Source organism: Ictalurus furcatus, chromosome 12 (genome assembly GCF_023375685.1).
Source record: "Ictalurus furcatus strain D&B chromosome 12, Billie_1.0, whole genome shotgun sequence".
NCBI classification, from domain to species: Eukaryota; Metazoa; Chordata; class Actinopteri; order Siluriformes; family Ictaluridae; genus Ictalurus; species Ictalurus furcatus.
Window position 1 is genome coordinate 18,511,511 of NC_071266.1, and position 18,694 is coordinate 18,530,204.

General features: G+C 42.3%; 1 protein-coding gene across 1 annotated transcript in view; it reads left to right on the forward strand.

The window, feature by feature from the left end:
- The first annotated feature begins 883 nt into the window (after window positions 1–883).
- LOC128615949 (ubiquitin-conjugating enzyme E2 E2-like) overlaps window positions 884–18,694 on the forward strand; it is a 72,527-nt gene continuing 54,716 nt past the window's right edge. Inside the window, exons 1-3 of the mRNA XM_053638362.1 lie at window positions 884–1,085; window positions 4,457–4,660; window positions 9,740–9,790. Of these exons, the coding sequence (XP_053494337.1) occupies window positions 4,458–4,660; window positions 9,740–9,790 (254 nt within the window). The 5' untranslated portion in view covers window positions 884–1,085; window position 4,457. The remainder of the gene's footprint in view (window positions 1,086–4,456; window positions 4,661–9,739; window positions 9,791–18,694) is intronic.

Consider the following 18,694-nt stretch of genomic DNA (forward strand, 5'->3'; position numbering starts at 1 on the left):
AAATGATGGTCCGGTAACTGATTGTCTCCTTGGGGATGAATAAAGTTGGTTGACTTCAGATCAATACGCCAGAGGTGAAAAACTCCACTTCATGTGAAGATGGAGAGAAGGAAATCTATTTCCAATTTCTGCATGCTGCTCAAGACTTACTTCATTCTGGCCGTTTACATAGGTTTAAAAAGTAAGGAAAAATTCCAACAAAAAATGAAATGTGTCCTTTCATTCCAGGTTTTTTTTTTTCTATTTAAATAGGCGTTTTCAACAATCATAGGCCACTTTAATGTTAATGAAATGATACAGGTTTAAGGCGTATTAAAAGATGAGTGCTTTTAGCCTTCAGCAATAGAATGTCAATCATTTTGGCCTATTTTAGCTTATTAGTAATGCACTATTTACTGCCTCTCTGCAAGCACACACACACACACGTTTATCTTACTATCCTTGTGAGGTCCTTCCACTGACATAACTATCAATGGAGGTAATTAATGCTATGCTACACCTCTTGTATTTATTTATTCATTCATTTATCAGGTTTTGTTTTTTTCCTTGTCCCCACAAGCTGAAAACACACCAGATATTCCCATCCCTGTGGGAACATGTAGTTCCAGACAGTCAGGATATTAAAAAGGACTTTTTATTGCTAGGCCTATAATTATTAATGCGGGTGATTAATGCTAGGCCAAATATAAACCTTTTAATTTTAAACACACAGCGGGCGCGCGCTCGTGTGTGCGTGCGTGCGCGCGCGCGGAGGGAGGGAGGGAGGGAGACAGGGAGGCGGTCCGCTTCTTGTTTCCGAGTCAGTCTCTCTCTCTCTCACTCACTCATTCCCTCCCTCTCTCTCTCTCTCACTCCCTCTCTCTCTCACTCACTCACACACACACACACACACACACACAGCAGCAGAGTCTCCTCGCTGTCTTTAGAGAACTCGGACGTGCCGAATAACAGCCCACGGATTTCCTTTTTTATACACACACACACAAACATATATATATATATATAGCGAGCGGAAGTGCTTCACACAGCTGAGCTTCACCCCTGATTGAGGATCTCTCCCACACGTTCGCCCTCATCGCTGACAGGTAAATAAATTCAGTGTTGTGGCGCGTGAGCAGGCTCCGGAAAACCGACCGATAGCTGTGTGGGGGGTGGGGAAAGGGGGGAGTGTGTGTGTGTGTTGGGGGTGTTTACAGCTTTGGGGCTATTCGAAGTGTTTCCTTTTGTATTGTTTTTGTGAGATAGTTAACAAAGAAGCAGCTTTGTGATCCGCTGTGTAGAAAAAAAATGGTTTTGTCTATCTGGAGGCGTGTGTGTGTGTGTGTGTGTGTGTGTGTGTGTGTGTGTGTGTGTGTGTGTGTGTGTCGGCTGGTGTTTTGATGAGGGAATCGGCTTGTTTACACATCAAAAGGAGAGGATGAAATGTGTACAATATAGCACGCGCTACAAATCTGTACCACACGGATATCCGTTATGGATTCGGATACAAACAAACAACAACAATAATAACGCTGTGACGAGGAGAGAGAGAGAGACTGTTATTGGGGGGCTTCCCGATAATAAAAGACCCACATTAGGCGCATTAAAGGTCACGTGACGTGCTTAATCCCGGACTCGGTTGTTATCGTGTAAACGATTCTGTCTGCACGATCTGATCTGATCTGATCTGATCTGCAGAGATTTAACCCCGTTTCTAAATAAATGAATAAATCAATATTTCCCCATCCACTCTCTCATCCTCTTCAGTTGACACTGGACACATCCACGGGTTGTTATTATTATTATTTTTTAACCTTTTAATGTTACATTACATCAAACAAAGCTATGAGTTCAGAGACATATTAACAGGTTTCGACATGTGTTGATGCAATAGATGGTAATGTCTTGTGCAACGATGACACAAATTCACACTACAGAGGGTTAGCGCTCCTTTACTGAACTGTCTGTGTCTTTGTGTCATTATAACAGATAACGGGTCAAGTAATAACACAAGTTTTGTTGTTGTTGTTGTGTATATGTACCATGTAAAACACAGTATCATTTAACACTTTAGGACAGAATGCTTCACATAATCCTTCTCTCACTAGAAAAGTCCAGAAAGGTGATGTCTGTAGCAAGAAATCTGTCCAGTGTGTTCCCTGGGATCCAGGCTCCCCATGACCCTGTGTAGGATAAGCGGTACAGAAAAGAGATGGATGGATAAATAGGATAGGAATAGATGACAGTTTTGAGCTTGGTTCCCATGAAGAAAACGATGGAGGGATGGATGGATGGAAGGAAATCAACAGTTGGTAGCTTTGCTGCTTCAGCTCTAGGGTCCCTGGTTCAATCCTGAACTCAGGTGTGTCTGTGTTGTGTTTTTGTGCATGTCCACATGGGTTTCCTCCCAAAAACACGCCAGTATGCGACTCAGTTACTCTAACTTGCACCTAGATGTGAATGAGTGTGTGTGTGTGCGTTCCTGGGATAGTCTCAGAGTCCACTTCAACCCTGACCAGGATAAAGTGGGTAGTGAGGATGAATTTCTGCAAACAAAACCTTTCATATCGTGCATTTTCATTAGCGCTGTTCAGAAAATCCGATTCAGCAGATTCCCATCGTGAATTCATGATGCATGCCAGAAATTGCGTCTATAAATTTCTATCACTGTGAGCCACGTGTATTGGTATATTCCAGGTCTTGATTTAGCCTCTGAAATTCAGGTCTTGATAATTGAGGTTATAAAAATGAATGGAACAGGAGTTGACATTTATCCATACAGGTCAACTGCTAAAAATTCAGGGACATTATCTGGCATTTCTAATCAAGCTCAGTCACGATATCTGTCTGAGGGCAATGGTTCATGTATAATGGCTTATATATTACATTTCACCTGAGCGTGTTTTTTAACACTGTAATATCACTCTAAAGATTTGCTTTTCAAAGCACTCTACGAATAAAGAATGTATATACTTTGTACGACGCATCTTTAACCCAGAAAAAAAAATTCTCAACTCTTATGGAGTTAAGGACTGTCAGCTTGAATATTTTTGACCGAACTGTGTAACCAGAAATCTGTTTTATCTGTAAGCATTATTAACATTCACTTTCGAATCAATCTTTTAAAAGTGATCCATTTTATAATGGATTATTATACACAGACTCTACAGTTGTAGATTGGAAAAAGACCAGGAGATGTTTTTCCAATCTACATCTAGTCATTGGGTGAGTCTCAGATTCTTGTTCTTGGCTGACAGGAGAGGAACTCGATGCGCTCTTCATTTGTGCATCCTTAGATGCTTTTCTGCTCACCGTGTTTGTAGAGTGATTGTTTGAGTTACCGTTTGCTCATTATCCTCTGATGTTTCTCATCAAAAAACTCTCTTGTTTTTTTAAATACCCAAACCAGCCCCATTCTACAGTCAAAGTGACTTTTATATTTACATTTTTCCCCCATTCTGATGTTCGATACGAGCATTAACCGAAGCTCTTGACCTGCATGTGCATGATTTTATGTTCGTAATAAAGTAGACGGTAAGTGTATGTTACTGGGCCGATATCTTTGATCACTGTGTTAGCTGTCAACATCCTGCTTATTGAATACACTTATCCCTTCCATCCATCCATTTTCCGTACCGCTTATCCTACACAGGGTCATGGGGAGCCTGGAGCCTATCCCAGGGAACTCGGGGCACGATGCAGGAGACACCCTGGATGGGGTGCCAACCCATCGCGGTGCACAATCACACACACACACACACACACTTTGGAAATACCAATCAACCTACAAGGCATGTCTTTAGACTGGGGGAGAAAACCAGAGAACCCGGCGGAAACCCCCCAAATCATGGGGAGAACATGCACGCTCTGTGCACATGAAGCGGAGGTGGGACTTGAACCCCCAGCAGTGCAGGTGCAAGGCAAACGTGCTAACCACTAAGCCACTTTACTTTTACAACAAACGGGGTCTCACATTTACTCATTCAGGTTTGAGTTTATAATCAGACCTTACCGAGAAGCTCCTTCTGGTGCAATATGCGAGCTCGTGACCTTTAAAGACCTTACGCTTGTAAGAATGGCTTATTTAATAACAGGAGTAGTGTACATTATTTTTAGAGCCATATCCAGTCGGTGATGACACGTTGACTAATAATCGTATCTGTTTGGGGAAGTGTTGTGTTTTTGACAGTGTATTTCATAACTCCACTGAGCAGCTATTTATAAAATCCCTTGTCTGCTATTCAGATCTTGCAGCAGCTCCTTTGCTGCGAAGACATTTTCCTTTCATATTTACGTTATTATCTAACCGTAAAAAATGTGTGAACTCTGACAGGTCCTTTTGCATCCCGGTGTACGCTTGTATGGCATGTAACAGTGTGTGTGTGACACTAGTTATTAGGATAAGCATGAATCTTCAAGGTTGAAAGATGAAAAGTCAAGGTTTGTTTGGGTTTTTTTTTTGTTTTCCTCCGATCAGAATGTCCAGTGAGGTCCAGCCGAGGCCAGATGACAGTCCCAATACGAGCGGAGGCAGTTCTGATGCCGAACAGAGAGACGTAGCACCGTCGGTGCAGCCTGAGGAAAGGGAGAGGGAGAGAGAGAGAGAACAGGCTCCGCCAAAGAAAAAGGAGGCCAAGTTCTCCAGCAAGACTCCAGCTAAACTCTCTACCAGTGCCAAGAGGTGGGCCACAGCTATGAGAGTCTTTACTGGAAGCACGTTAGCCTTTATCACACTTAACACAATGCAGTGTTTCCCCACACAGTGATTAATACTGTAGTAATAAGTGATATGCTAATGCAGATTTCTTTACATCCATTGAGTCATGCACCTTCAACTAACTACTGTATCCAGGATGAGCATGTGTGTTTGCTCCATTTAGAGAGAAGAGAGGGAGAGGAGCGAGAATGAGAGGGAGAGGAGAGAGGGTGAAGAGAGAGAAACACAGGAGAACATAAGGGAGAAGAGAGGGAAAGGGGGAGAGGAGAGAGAATGAGAGGAGAACATAAGGGAGAAGAGAGGGAGAGGAGAGAGAAGAGAGGGAGAGGAGCGTAAGGGAGAGTAGAGAGGGAGAGGAGCGAGAAGAGAGGGAGAGGAGCATAAGGGAGAGAAGAGAGAATGAGAGGAGAACATGAGAGAGGGAGAGGAGCGAGAAGAGAGGTAGAGGAGCGTGAGGGAGAGGAGAGAGAATGAGAGGAGAACATAAGGGAGAAGAGAGGTAGAGGAGCGTGAGGGAGAGGAGGGAGGAGAGGGAGAGGAGAGAGAAGAGAGGGAGAAGAGAGGGTAGAGGAGCATAAGGGAGAGGAGAGAGAATGAGAGGAGAACATGAGGGAGAGGAGAGGGAGGGGAGCGTAAGGGAGAGAAGAGAGTGAGAGGAGGGAGAGGAGAGAGAATGAGAGGAGAACATGAGAGAGAAGAGAGGGAGAGGAGAGAGAATGAGAGGAGAACATAAGGGAGAAGAGAGGGAGAGGAGCGTGAGGGAGAGGAGGGAGGAGAGGGAGAGGAGAGAGAAGAGAGGGAGAAGAGAGGGTAGAGGAGCATAAGGGAGAGAAGAGAGAATGAGAGGAGAACATGAGAGGGAGAGGAGCGAGAAGAGAGGTAGAGGAGCGTAAGGGAGAGTAGAGAGGGAGAGGAGCGAGAAGAGAGGGAGAGGAGCATAAGGGAGAGAAGAGAGAATGAGAGGAGAACATGAGAGAGGGAGAGGAGCGAGAAGAGAGGTAGAGGAGCGTGAGGGAGAGGAGAGAGAATGAGAGGAGAACATAAGGGAGAAGAGAGGGAGAGGAGCGTGAGGGAGAGGAGGGAGGAGAGGGAGAGGAGAGAGAAGAGAGGGAGAAGAGAGGGTAGAGGAGCATAAGGGAGAGAAGAGAGAATGAGAGGAGAACATGAGAGAGGGAGAGGAGCGAGAAGAGAGGTAGAGGAGCGTAAGGGAGAGTAGAGAGGGAGAGGAGCGAGAAGAGAGGGAGAGGAGCGTGAGGGAGAGGGGAGAGAAGAGGGTAGAGGAGCATAAGGGAGAGAAGAGAGGGAGAGAAGAGAGGGAGCGGAGAGAGAATGAGAGGAGAACATGGGAGAGGAGAGAGAAGAGAGGTAGAGGAGCGTAGGGGAGAGAATAGAGGGAGAGGAGCGTAGGGGAGAGAATAGAGGGAGAGGAGCATAGGGGAGAGAAGAGAGGGAGAGGAGAGAGAAGAGAGGTAGAGGAGGGAGAGGAGTGTAAGGGAGAAAAGAGAGGGAGAGGAGAGAGAAGAGAGGTAGAGGAGTGAGAGGGAGAGGAGCGTAAGGGAGAGGAGAGGGAGAGGAGAGAGAAGAGAGGTAGAGGAGTGTAAGGGAGAGAAGAGAGGTAGAGGAGCGTAAGGGAGAGGAGAGAGAATGAGAGAAGACAGAATGAGAGGAGAGAGGGTGGAGCGAGGGAGAGGAGAGCATAAGGGAGAAGAGAGAGAAGAGAGGGCGAAGAGAGAGTAAGGGAGAGGAGGAGCATTAGAGGAGAGAGTAAGGGAGAGAGGGAGAATGAGAGGAGAGAGTAAGGGAGAGCGGGAGAATGAGAGGAGAGAGTAAAGGAGCGAGGGAGAATGTCGGGGGAGAGATAGAGAGAGAGATAAGAGTAATAAGAGAGAGAGTACATGTGACTGTAAATGAAAAAGTCTGTGTTTTTTTTCTTTTTGTAAAAGCCTTTAAATCTGTAATTCATATGAATCATATGAATCATATGAATTGTCCGAAGCGGACTAGCCCATGACCCCGCCTCCCCCAGCTTCACTCGTCTGACCTCCACTAACTATTTCTCAGGCCTGTGGGAAACACTCGGGTCTGTGCCGAGTTATTTTTACTGTTCATAGCTATATATTTGGCCTTGCCTGTGGCTGCGAGTCTGGCCTGATTGTTTTTGCTGGTGGTCGTTAGGGTTAATTATGTTACCTCCATGCAAATATTCATGCACAAGTTGAGTGTTTATATTGCTTAAAGATTACACAAGCACAACTTGGTGTAAAAAAAAACCTGAGCAGTGTCGTTTGTAGTCTTATAAGGATTTCAAAAACAAGGACGCCAGTACGCCAAAATGTTTAAAACAAACGTATTAATTAGTTTGGTCACATGATCAGTAAGAAAAAGAGGCTTTCATTAGTCTGTTATTTTTCCTCTGTCTTAAATATGACAAAAAAAAAAAACGCACCCTGTCGCGTTCCTGAGAAACGTCGGAAAACATCCTGCAAACGCGCCGTTACTATAACAACAACAGGTTATAGTATCACCGTGTATAAACGTAAATAAACAAACGTGGGCTTTTTGAGAACTCCCCAGCGCTGTGATTATAAATATAGACGTCAGCTGACATGCTCTTTCCTTGCTGAGATTGTTTGAAGCAGGATATGGAAGCTGCACTGCGTGTTAGAAATGTGAGGCAAAGGGCAGCGTAATAAAACCTCTTCATCAGCGCTCCAGCTTTTCCCCTGCCAGCCCCCTGGAACCCAGAAATGTGCCGCCTCAGGAAAACCTGCTATCAAATTACACACGGAGGCAGCGCAGAACGCAAACCCAGAGGTGTTTAATACCGTGCAGCGTTAAGCTGCCAAGCATGAACGATTTCCCCGTCAGCTTTCTAGTGGTGTCTGCACAATTTAATCCATTTTTATTGCTAAATATACGATCGATATCTCCTAATGCATCAGATTTCTTATGAATAGATAATGTTTAATAAACCTTATTGTTATGGTAGCTTGTATATTTACTGTCAAGAGCTATTTGATAATAATGACCCTCATTGTTTCATGCTCAGCAGAGAGGAAGTGTGCATGTGCATGTGCGTGCGCGTTGCAGTAGTTTACTGCTTGATTATGTAAGTGGCAGATTTGGCTTGTCCCATGTTCTTGCTACTCTGAAGCTTGTGTTTATGTGCACCCCCGCTGCCTCGATAAAGACCTGCAAGATTGCAAAAATAAATAAATAAATAAATAAATCTACAAGCAATTTCTCTAAATGCACTCCAGATTGTCGTTTATGCCTCAGCTATTTCTGGGCTATTCCTGATCCATACATTTTAATGTTGTCCTGCTTTAGTTGGAATTCACCTTTTTGAATGCAGAATTTATGCAAAAGCTGAGACGCGACGATCTGTAGTGTACTGAGAAAACCTCGTCAGTCCAAACTCATTAATAATTCAAATCAATAGGTAGTTGTTGGGGCATCAGTAAACATAAACAGTTACACCTTAACAAGAACAGCTATGATAGAATGTCTTACCAAAGATGTTATGTGAGTAATTGTTAGGGTTTTTTTTTTTCTTTCGGATTCTTTAATCCGATTGGTCAGAAGGTGTTGATGGAGGTGGTTTTGTGTGGCAGTCGATACGCTTGTGTGATTGTGTGTAATATGCCATCATCCCATTCCTATCGTGCCCCCTAACGACCGGTGGTCGATTGATGATGGCATGACCTATGACTGTGGGTGGGGAGAAAGGGGCGTGGCCAGAAAAGTAATGTCATTACATCATAAAAATACCGGAAGCTGGTTATGAGTTGGTTGTGAGCGTTTATTTCTAAATAACATTGATTATCTCGTTACAAAGGGGTGGGATATATTCGGCAGCAAATGTAAAAATTCAAAGTTGATGTGTTGGAAGCAGAAAAAATGGGCAAGTGACCAAATTGTAATGAATAGACGACGTGATAGGCATAGTTGGAATCTACCTACGGTTTCCGATACTATCGTCAATCGTCCCATTCTAGAAGATTCTCTGTATTAGGGATGTAACGCAGTGCCATTATCTGTATTTGTACCTGTATATGTTTAACGCTCAAAATATCACTAATCTTTTTTTTTTTTTTTTTGGCTTTGGATATAAACCAGAAGTGGGCGTTGTTTATACCAGAACGGATAACAAAGCACACACCCAGTCTTAAGCTGGCAAGCTTTCTAACAAAACAAACAAAAAAGCCCACACCTGACTACTCCATCTTACAGGTCGGCTCTGTATGCACTTTAATTTAGGACACGTTATCTGTTTGGGTTTTATTTTTTTGTTTTCAGTTAAACCCGTACTCTTCATAAATAGATTTTTAAAAATTTGATGTAGTGAAATTTTCTGTGACAAGGTAGTTATTTAGCATTTCTGGAAAGAATATCGGGTGTCAGCGCTTTGCAACAGTCTGAGGTAAATTTTTCCACCATGGGGAAGTCTTCAGGAAAGAAGGGTGTTTGCAGTTTATTGGTAACGTGTCCCACTTTAATAAATACAAATGAGTCAGTGTTTGCAAATTGCTGTTGTATAAGAGGAATAAAACACTTCAGAATGTGTAGTTATAGGAAGCTAATCAACTTCGGGGTGATAAGAGTAACTCCGCTTCGTGTCGAGTCGCATCACACCACTCTGTCGTTGATTCATTTCCTGTCGCAAGGATGCCTGGCTTTTAAATTGTGGACACACTGTTCAAAAGTCATGACCATAAATGTACTTCCAAATTAGGCCAAAATTTGACCCAATGGTGGCGCTAGATCGTTGGCAGCACTTGGCTGAAATTTGGTCAGAATGTTCCTTAGATCCTCCCCAATCAGGGTGCCAAATTTCACAACTTTTTACCATACGGTTCTATGGGCTGCCATAGACACCCTAGCCAGGAGAAGAAGAAATAGAAAAGGAGAATAACAATAGGGTGCCTACGCACTTTTGGTGCTTGGCCCCCTATTAATAAGCCACTTGAAACCACAATCTTGTTTACCCCTATGTGTAAATAAATGTATTGGTTCTCTAAAATTTTGTTCTCTTTCCTGCAGGATTCAGAAGGAGCTAGCAGAGATCACTCTTGATCCTCCTCCAAACTGCAGGTAGGACTGCGGTACTCTGAAACATTTAACGCTGTTGGTTTTACATCGTAGTGGATGTTTGATTTGTTTTGGTCCTGTTGGCTTGAACGGTGCTGTGTCATGAGCCGTATCACAGCACATCAAGATCTAGAAGCATCTCCCTCCCTAACTATCTGTTACCCATCTCTTTGTTTCCTTTTGGTTTTTGTTATATATACAAATAGAGATGGTACAATATCACATTTTCTTATCTATCTATCTATTATGTATTTGAAGGCTGTTCATCGGATAAGAGACTGTCTACAGACTAGCTAAAGACATTGCGGGGGGGGGAGGGGCTGACGATGAAAAAATGTTTAAACACGAATGGAGAGAAATATGCATTTATTCTCTCCGTTAAATTTCAGACGTCTCATCCATGGCTCTAGTCAAATGTGTTAACGTGAAGGGTCATGATGAAACAAACATAACCACTTCGAATTGTTTTATCTGTACCAAGCCATAAAGGGTTAGGTTCAACTGTATTGTCGATCAGTACGTTTACATGGACAACGATAATCCGATATTAACCCGATTAAGGCAATACTCTGATTAAGAAACTAGCATGTAAACAGCGATTATTGATGACCTTAATAGAAATGGAATTAAGGCGTGTGGAGTACTCCTATTTTAGTCACTTTACAGGCATGTACACACCTTAATCACACTATTAACATCATGTGGGAGTTTTCACTGTATTTTGCGACAGGACACATACACACACGGCAGTGCTCAACCGTTTGACGGCAAACAAGAGAGCACGGCTGCGTCCCAAACGGCGTACTTACCTGCTGTATAGTAGCTGAAATACCTGTAAGTATGCGGTTTGGGACGCAGCCCACGGCTTCAAGCAGTCGTCTATTTGCACGTATGGCATGACAAATAATTAACTGCACTTGAAGCTTTCGTAAAATTAAAAATAAAAACACCCAAAACTGTATACGGTACCATAACGAAGACGAACTGTATGTTGATGCGTGAAATTCTGGAGGGACGTCAGACGGCGTGGCGCGGTGACGTAATGACGTGTGCCGTTAATCGATCTATGTTCTATAACATTTAAAACAGGAACATGAAAGAAATAGTCTAAAAGCGACTCATGTAAACACCTTAATCAGAATATTGTCTTATTCATAATAAGCTCAATAATTAGATTACTGCTGTCCATGTAAACGTAGTCAGAGTACGAGTACAGAGGCAGTGAAATGCAGGTCGCATCCAAACAGTAGTGCAAATTGCAAATAAGTTAAAATGATATAAATACGGTCCTGGTGCAATAAGCTAAGATAACAATGTACAGGTGAAGGTAAACAGTTTGATGCATATCAGTAATGCAAAAGGCAATGAGGTTAGATGAAATAAATAGAAATTCTGGTGTAATAGGTGGAGGACAACCAGTATACAGCTAGAGGTGAATAGCATGATGCATGCAGTATGACACAGTAGATACATACAGTGGATTACAGTAAATGCCAGTGTGCAATAATGTGCAAATAAAAGTCTGATATAAATAATTGTAGTATGTCAGAATTGCAGTAAAGTGCAAGAACTTGCAAATAATTGCAGATAACAGCAGTAATGTAGAATACAGTATAGTGTGGTGTCTAATGCTTATGTTTAGTTAATAGATGGAGGCTGGTAGTTCATGCTTAGAAGCTGAGTTCAGCATTAATACAGCTGAATGGAAAAAAAAAGCTATTCATGAGTCTTTTTGTGCGAGAACGCAGACTTCTATAGCGTTTTACTGATAGGAGATGTACAAACAGTCCATGGTGGGACTGGGAGGTGTCCTCGATAATGCCTCTCGCTCTCCACAAGCAACGTTTTGTTAAATGTCTGTAATGTTGGGCAGCTGTGTTCCAGTGACGTGTTGAGCGGTTTTCACTACCCGTTGTAGCACCCTTCTTCTGGTCATATCCTGGGCAGGTGTTGTACCAACTTTGATGCAGTTTGTAAGGATAAACGAAGCTTTATTGTTAGTTGCTTTCCCGGTCCTATGTAAGCAAGGAATTTTATATATATATATATATATATATATATATATATATATATATATAACTGGAGCTTTTCAACATTTTGTTTTTGCTTATAATCAGTGACATTCGTTTTCTTTTAAGTTTTCAGTGTTTATTTCCGAGTTTACCACACAGATGATACCACACCAGTCGATTACTGCCTATATTTATTCGTGAAATGCTTCAGGCTTAAGAATTCCTTAAAAGGTCAAAGTTTTTTTTCTCCCTCAGAATGCTGATTTTGGTCCAAAAGTGATTAACCTCGATGATGATCTTATCCGGGCGGCCCTGCGAAGACATGTAGTCGCAAGGACTAGCTCGCCATAATTCGTTGGATTGCCTTTACGAGTCCATTCAGGCTCAGGGTGTGTGTGTGTGTGTGTGTGTGTGTGTGTGTGTGTGTGTGTGAGAGAGAGAGAGAGAGAGAGAGGTTCGTTATGCTGGGCAACAGGTTTGGGCTGTAAAGTCGATTTACCATGCTTGGATACCGTTCATGGTCTGCGTTGTCTCTCTCAGAAATACGGTGATGGAGAAGAATGTGCTTCTCTAGAGCTCCATTTTGTGCGATAATTTAATGCGAAAGCCTCTCCTGGCCGCTCATAAGGCTTGTGAGGCAAGCCGCATGCCGAGTGCTCGCTGCGTTCACACAAGTGTCAGAGCGCATCGATGCGGCCACTCTCACGGAAGAGACGTGTGTAATCTTTCTGACGCTTGTCTTTTTATATTCATATCCAACTCGGTGTGGAGAACAAGATTTTACACCCAGAGATGACACCAGAAGCCTAACTTGTGAGACTTGTGGATGTAGAACGTGGATGTAAATGTTCAATTCTACCAAAAAATATGAGTTTAACCTATCCTGAAGATAGATCAAAGATTATATCATGACTGCTTTTAGGATGCTGATTACTAACAGCACACGCAAGTCTTTTGATGGAACTTGCACACTGTGCAGACGAGGTTTCTTCTCCAGATGAGAAGAAACCTCACTTTAAAAGCTTCTGCTCGGATTTCCTCCCTCACCGTTAGGGTACGTTTACACGACAACGATGTACTAAAAACGGGGGAAAAAAAAAAGTTTCTCGTACAGACGACAAAGTCATCAAAACGATCCCCGTTCACACGGATCCGCGAAAACGACTAAAAACGCTGTAGTATGTATGCCGGGCCAGTAGTTGGCGATGTCACTTTGTAAAGAAACACTACACGCCTGCGCACATGAGCGTTTCCATCAACGTGTCCGCCATATCGATCCGAGCAAGACTGCCCTATAAACAAATACAAGTAAACGGCGGAGCTGTGGTTTTCCTGGATAAAAAGAGCAATAACGTTTACATTTCTCAAACCATTTCAATGGTTTCTGATCTACGTGGAGTCGACAAAAAGTTCTGTCTCCAGTTACTTACAATCTCGATAGTCAGACTTGGAAAATGATTCATTGCCATAAGGAATTGTGAAAACTCACGCTTGTCAAGCATAGATTCTGCGTATTTTTCTTGGTTAATAAATTCTGAGACGTCCCTAATGTAATATAATGTACAGTACATGAAATGTGCATTGTGGAAATGGATTTTTCTGTCTTTAACGTCATCTTTTAGCTTTTCTTGTGCTCCAGGTGAGAATTCTGTTAACAAAGCTCGTTCATTTTTAAATACTGAAAAAAAAAATTGAAATAGTGCAAACAGTGATACACTGTCAGTCAGTCTGCTCTCTATATTTTTACTAACAGTAAAAGGATAAAAGATATACTCCAACGCTGACAATTATAAAGATAGTTATAAGGTTTTTAATAGACGTGGGTTAATAATTTGGCGTATGTAACAAACGCGTCTCCACCGGTCGTAGTAGTGATGTAGTAAATCTGTACTTTGCTGGAGAAGCGTCAATAAACTCAAAATAAAGTTTTGAACGTCTCGTGCGTTGTTTTGAAGTTCTCGCGCTCATGCCTGTAGAACATGTAATACGCGTGCACACGACGTCATCGTTTTCACAGATTCTCGTTTTTGTACGTTTACAACGAGACGATAACGGCATCGCTTTCAAAAACTTTTAAAAATTTTTTTTAAAAAAAGTCTGCGTAAACGCACAGCCAAAACGCATATCAAATTTTCCGTTTTTAGTTGAAAACATTGTCGTGTAAACGGCCCCTTTCACTCCCTGTCAGTAGATGATATGCTTTGAAAGCAGAAATACCCCAGTACACAAGGGGGCGCTGCACAATTTTCCGTTTCTGACACCTGCTTATCACTGAGAAGAAGAAGAGAGCCAGTATTCACGGCTTTGCAGCACACTTCTTGCGACCTGGCTAACTGAGATTAATACGTAATATCTACAAGTACCAGCACTCACTGCAGCAACTGATGTATAATATTTTTGATCAAACGTGCTATCGAAATGTAAGATATTTGGTGATTCGGCCGCTGCGACAAATACGTCTTTAAAGCTAAAGCCTTAAAGTTCTCATTTTAAACAGTATACTCTTTAAAATAAGTAATGATTTGAATTCCTTCAAAGTCACAGCGTAGCATTCACATACTTATGGGAAGAACCAGATTTTAAAAAAAAAAAAAAATTTGGGAGGGGTTGGGTATAAGGCAACTATTGTTGTGGCCAAAAATGTTAATGTTCCTAATTGAATTTGAAATTGAAATTGATGAAGTGTTGAATATGAATAGTCTTTTTTTTGTGGTCGATATGATAATACAACGATGCAATAATGGGGCACTTAGCTATTTGAATAAGAGGTCAAGAATACTTATATGCAAATACGCGCCAGGTGCAAAATAAATACAATGGACTATCAATCAGCGGATTATCATTTGCATATTTGCAGGGAAGAGACAAAGAATCAAACAATGCTATTTAGTGTAGAAAGTGTAGTCTAGTGTAGAATCACTTGGAATATATGCTTGTATTTAGTGGGTATTGTTGAATCTGGTGCTTTCTACACACATAAACAAGGTCACAGAAGGTTTTATTATGCAGAAGGATTTAATAGCAATAAGCATTTTATTTCAGGTATGTCGCTTCTGCACTCTCACTAAAATGGTGGATTCTAGTTTGCATGCTGAAGGGCATTGTTTTGTAATCAATCAGCTGAAAAAATTGTGTAAAGTCGAACATTTATATTCATATACATTCGTATACATTTACATTCGTATACATTTACATTTATTGATATGAATGAACAATTTTTTGTAACAATAATAAACATGATGGGGCAGTGATGGCTTAGCGGTTAAGGCTCTGGGTTACTGATCGGAAGGTCGGGGGTTCAAGCCCCAGTACTGCCAAGTTGCCACTGTTGGGCCCTTGAGCGAGGCCCTTAACCCTCAGCCATGGTGGCTGATACGGCTCCAGGGGCGCCGTATCATGGCTGATCATGCCGTATCATGATCATGGCTGGGATATGCGAAAAAAATAATTTCACTGTGCTCTACTGTATATGTGACCAATAAAGACTCATTATGACATCAGGGAACGGTAGTCAGAAATGGTGGTGCAATAGTGTCAATAGTCTCAGTAGTGCAACTGAATATCAACATTACTGAGAACTAGATTTGTAAACAAACACACACACATCTACTGTTGCGGCCAAAACCTAATGTTGCAGTGCTGATAGTTTGTAGAGGTTTGCGGGGTGACCTGATGGTAGGACGCAAGAGGTGATGAAACCACGATGAAACTCGCCATCGAATCCTATTTGGTCAGCAATTCCTTGCCACAAAAACTCCCTTTTATCAACATTTTTGTAAAACATTTATGGCGTTGATCATAAAGCTCTTGGCATCCAGACACCAAAGACAAAGCAGCTCAACATTCGGCTTGCTATTTGCTTGCATCATCTTCTTTGTCTTCATTTTTGGCTTCTTCTTTGTCTGTAAGACAGTTTTGTACTCGAGCACCATTAAGTTGTAGTTCTATGTAACTTCAGCAGCTCCAGGCATATGAACGAAAGCTGAATGTCATCGGTCGGCCAGTTTTCGACGCGGCGCATCAAAAAAAAAAATCCACAAACCCCTCGACGTTAAATAAATTTGACGCTTTGACGTGTTTTACGCCCGGGTGTGAACACTCCCATTGACAGCCATTGTGGTGTTAAATGGACCATTTTTCACGCTGCGAAAAACATCCCGGTGTGAACGGGACTTTAGGGTTGTTAGAGTGTCAGAGTTAGAGAGGGAGTGTTAGAGTGGTTTCATGGTTAGTCACAGTGTATAATCGGACAGTTACCTTTGCCGTGCCAGTTAATAAGCAGTTCTATCAATCACCTTCGAGAAAGTGAGGGAACGACTGTTTATCGCTGCGATAACGTAAGCGCGGCAGGAAAATAAAATAGCATGGACACAAGACTAATTCGGAAGAAAATTTAAATAAGCATCTTCTAACAGAAAACCTCATCATATCAACCTTTCTTTGTTAAATAACAAGAAGTTTCTTTATCTGTTTATTATTCGGCTTAGATTATTTACTGAAAAGTCTTGCAGTAAATAATATATCTGAAATATCTTACTGGGGGGACAAAAAGAGGCCTGAGCTTTTCGCTTCCTTTTGGTTTTTGTTATATAGTTCAGGTCATAAGTTTACACACCCCTTGCAGAATCTGCTAAACGATAATAATAATAAAAAAAAAGAAAAAGAGATCATAAAAATTGCACTCAGTTTTTTATTTAGTTCTGCCCTGAATAAGTCCACAAAACACAGTAATAACTGAATTTACACAAATGAACCAGTTCAAAAGTTTACACACTCTTGATTAGTTGTTCATGACTCATTTGTTTGTCCTGAGCAGTTAAACTGCCCACTGTTCTTCAGAAAAATCCTCCAGGTCCTGCACATTCTTTACTTTTCCAGCATCTTCTGCATATTTCACCCCTTTCCAACAGTGTCTATATGATGTTGAGATCCATCTTTTCACACTGAGGACAACTGAGGGACTCGTACACGACTATTACAAAAGGTCTAAATATTCACTGATACTCAAGAAGGCAACATGATATATGAAGGGGGGGGGTAAACTTTTGAACAGGATGATCAGTGTAAATTGTTATGATTATGTCTTCTAGGAAACATGTAAATATCTTATGTAGTTTAATTGATCACACTCGATATTATATTGTTATATTGTCCAGCGACAAAAATGTGCAATGATTTTTTTCCCCCTTTTTAAAATTGTTTTTTTTTTACTTAATACTACGAATCTAATTAATATTAAAGTAATATAGATTACGCCAGAAGGTTTATTACGGCGTGATCTTAAATACACTTTGTGTCCACGAGCGTCTGCTCTAATTGCCATCGGAACGTGTTAATCTGCGTGGCAGAGTGAAACGCCGCTGTGTGTTGGTGCAGAGGCGTTAGATGCGAGGTGAGAGTGTGTGTGTGCGAGTGTGTGTGTGTGTGTGTGAGAGAGAGAGAGAACCCTGGAATGCTCCTCATTATACAGTTGGGTTTGATCCAGGCATGTTTGCTGAGTGTGACATTGTTGAAGCGCAGCGCTGGCGTTTAACCCCCTCTCTCCCAGTGTGGAAGCAAGGCTTTTGCTTTTCCAGAAGAGTCATTTGGCATGGCACTGGAAGGAAGGCGTCGCTGACATTTCAGAGCTATTTCCTCTGGTTTTAATCACTTCGGTCACCCTGACGAAGGCTAATTAATTGAACGTGACAGCCATGCTGGAAGGGTTTGTAAATAGCAGCACGGCAGTGACGTTCGATCGGCTCCTCTGCTCGGCGTGCTCTGCTGGTTTTTAACTACCGTATCATTTCATCACGGCTCTGCTGCTGCCTGGATAAGAATCTCTCAGCTGGCTAAAGGGAAACAATGTGGGATCCCGAAAGGACATTTGCATATTCCCTCTCTCTCTCTCTCAGAGTGGCTAATTCTTTCACTCTGTTCCTCACTCACTCACTCTCATGTTCACTCTGTTCCTCACTCACTCACTCTCATACTCACTCGTTCACTCTGTTCCTCACTCACTCACTCTCATACTCACTCGTTCACTCTGTTCCTCACTCACTCACTCTCATACTCACTCGTTCACTCTGTTCCTCACCCACTCACTCTCATACTCACTCGTTCACTCTGTTCCTCACCCACTCACTCTCATACTCACTCGTTCACTCTGTTCCTCACTCACTCACTCTCATACTCACTCGTTCACTCTGTTCCTCACCCACTCACGCTCATGTTCACTCTGTTCCTCACCCACTCACTCTCATGCTCACTCGTTCACTCTGTTCCTCACTCACTCACTCTCATGCTCACTCGTTCACTCTGTTCCTCACTCACTCACTCTCATACTCACTCGTTCACTCTGTTCCTCACTCACTCACTCTCATACTCACTCGTTCACTCTGTTCCTCACTCACTCACTCTCATACTCACTCGTTCACTCTGTTCCTCACCCACTCACGCTCATGTTCACTCTGTTCCTTACCCACTCACTCTCATACTCACTCGTTCACTCTGTTCCTCACTCACTCACTCTCATGTTCACTCTGTTCCTCACCCACTCACGCTCATGTTCACTCTGTTCCTCACCCACTCACTCTCATGCTCACTCGTTCAATCTGTTCCTCACCCACTTTAATGCTCACTCTGTCCTGGATCACTCTTTTGCTCACGTGCTCACTCATTCTCACTCTGTCTTCGATCATGCTTGCTCATGTGCTCACTCTCTTCTTCACTCTCACTCAGTCACACTCACTCACTCTTCCTCTCTTTCTCTCTCTCTGTCCCTCTTTCTACTCTGCTCCTTCCTAACCCATTCTGTTCTTCTCTCTTCCACACTCGTGTATGGCTCTCCTTCCATATTGCTTTGCAAATGATATAATATGTAATCCAGCATGCGATGTGGAACAACAGCAGGCAT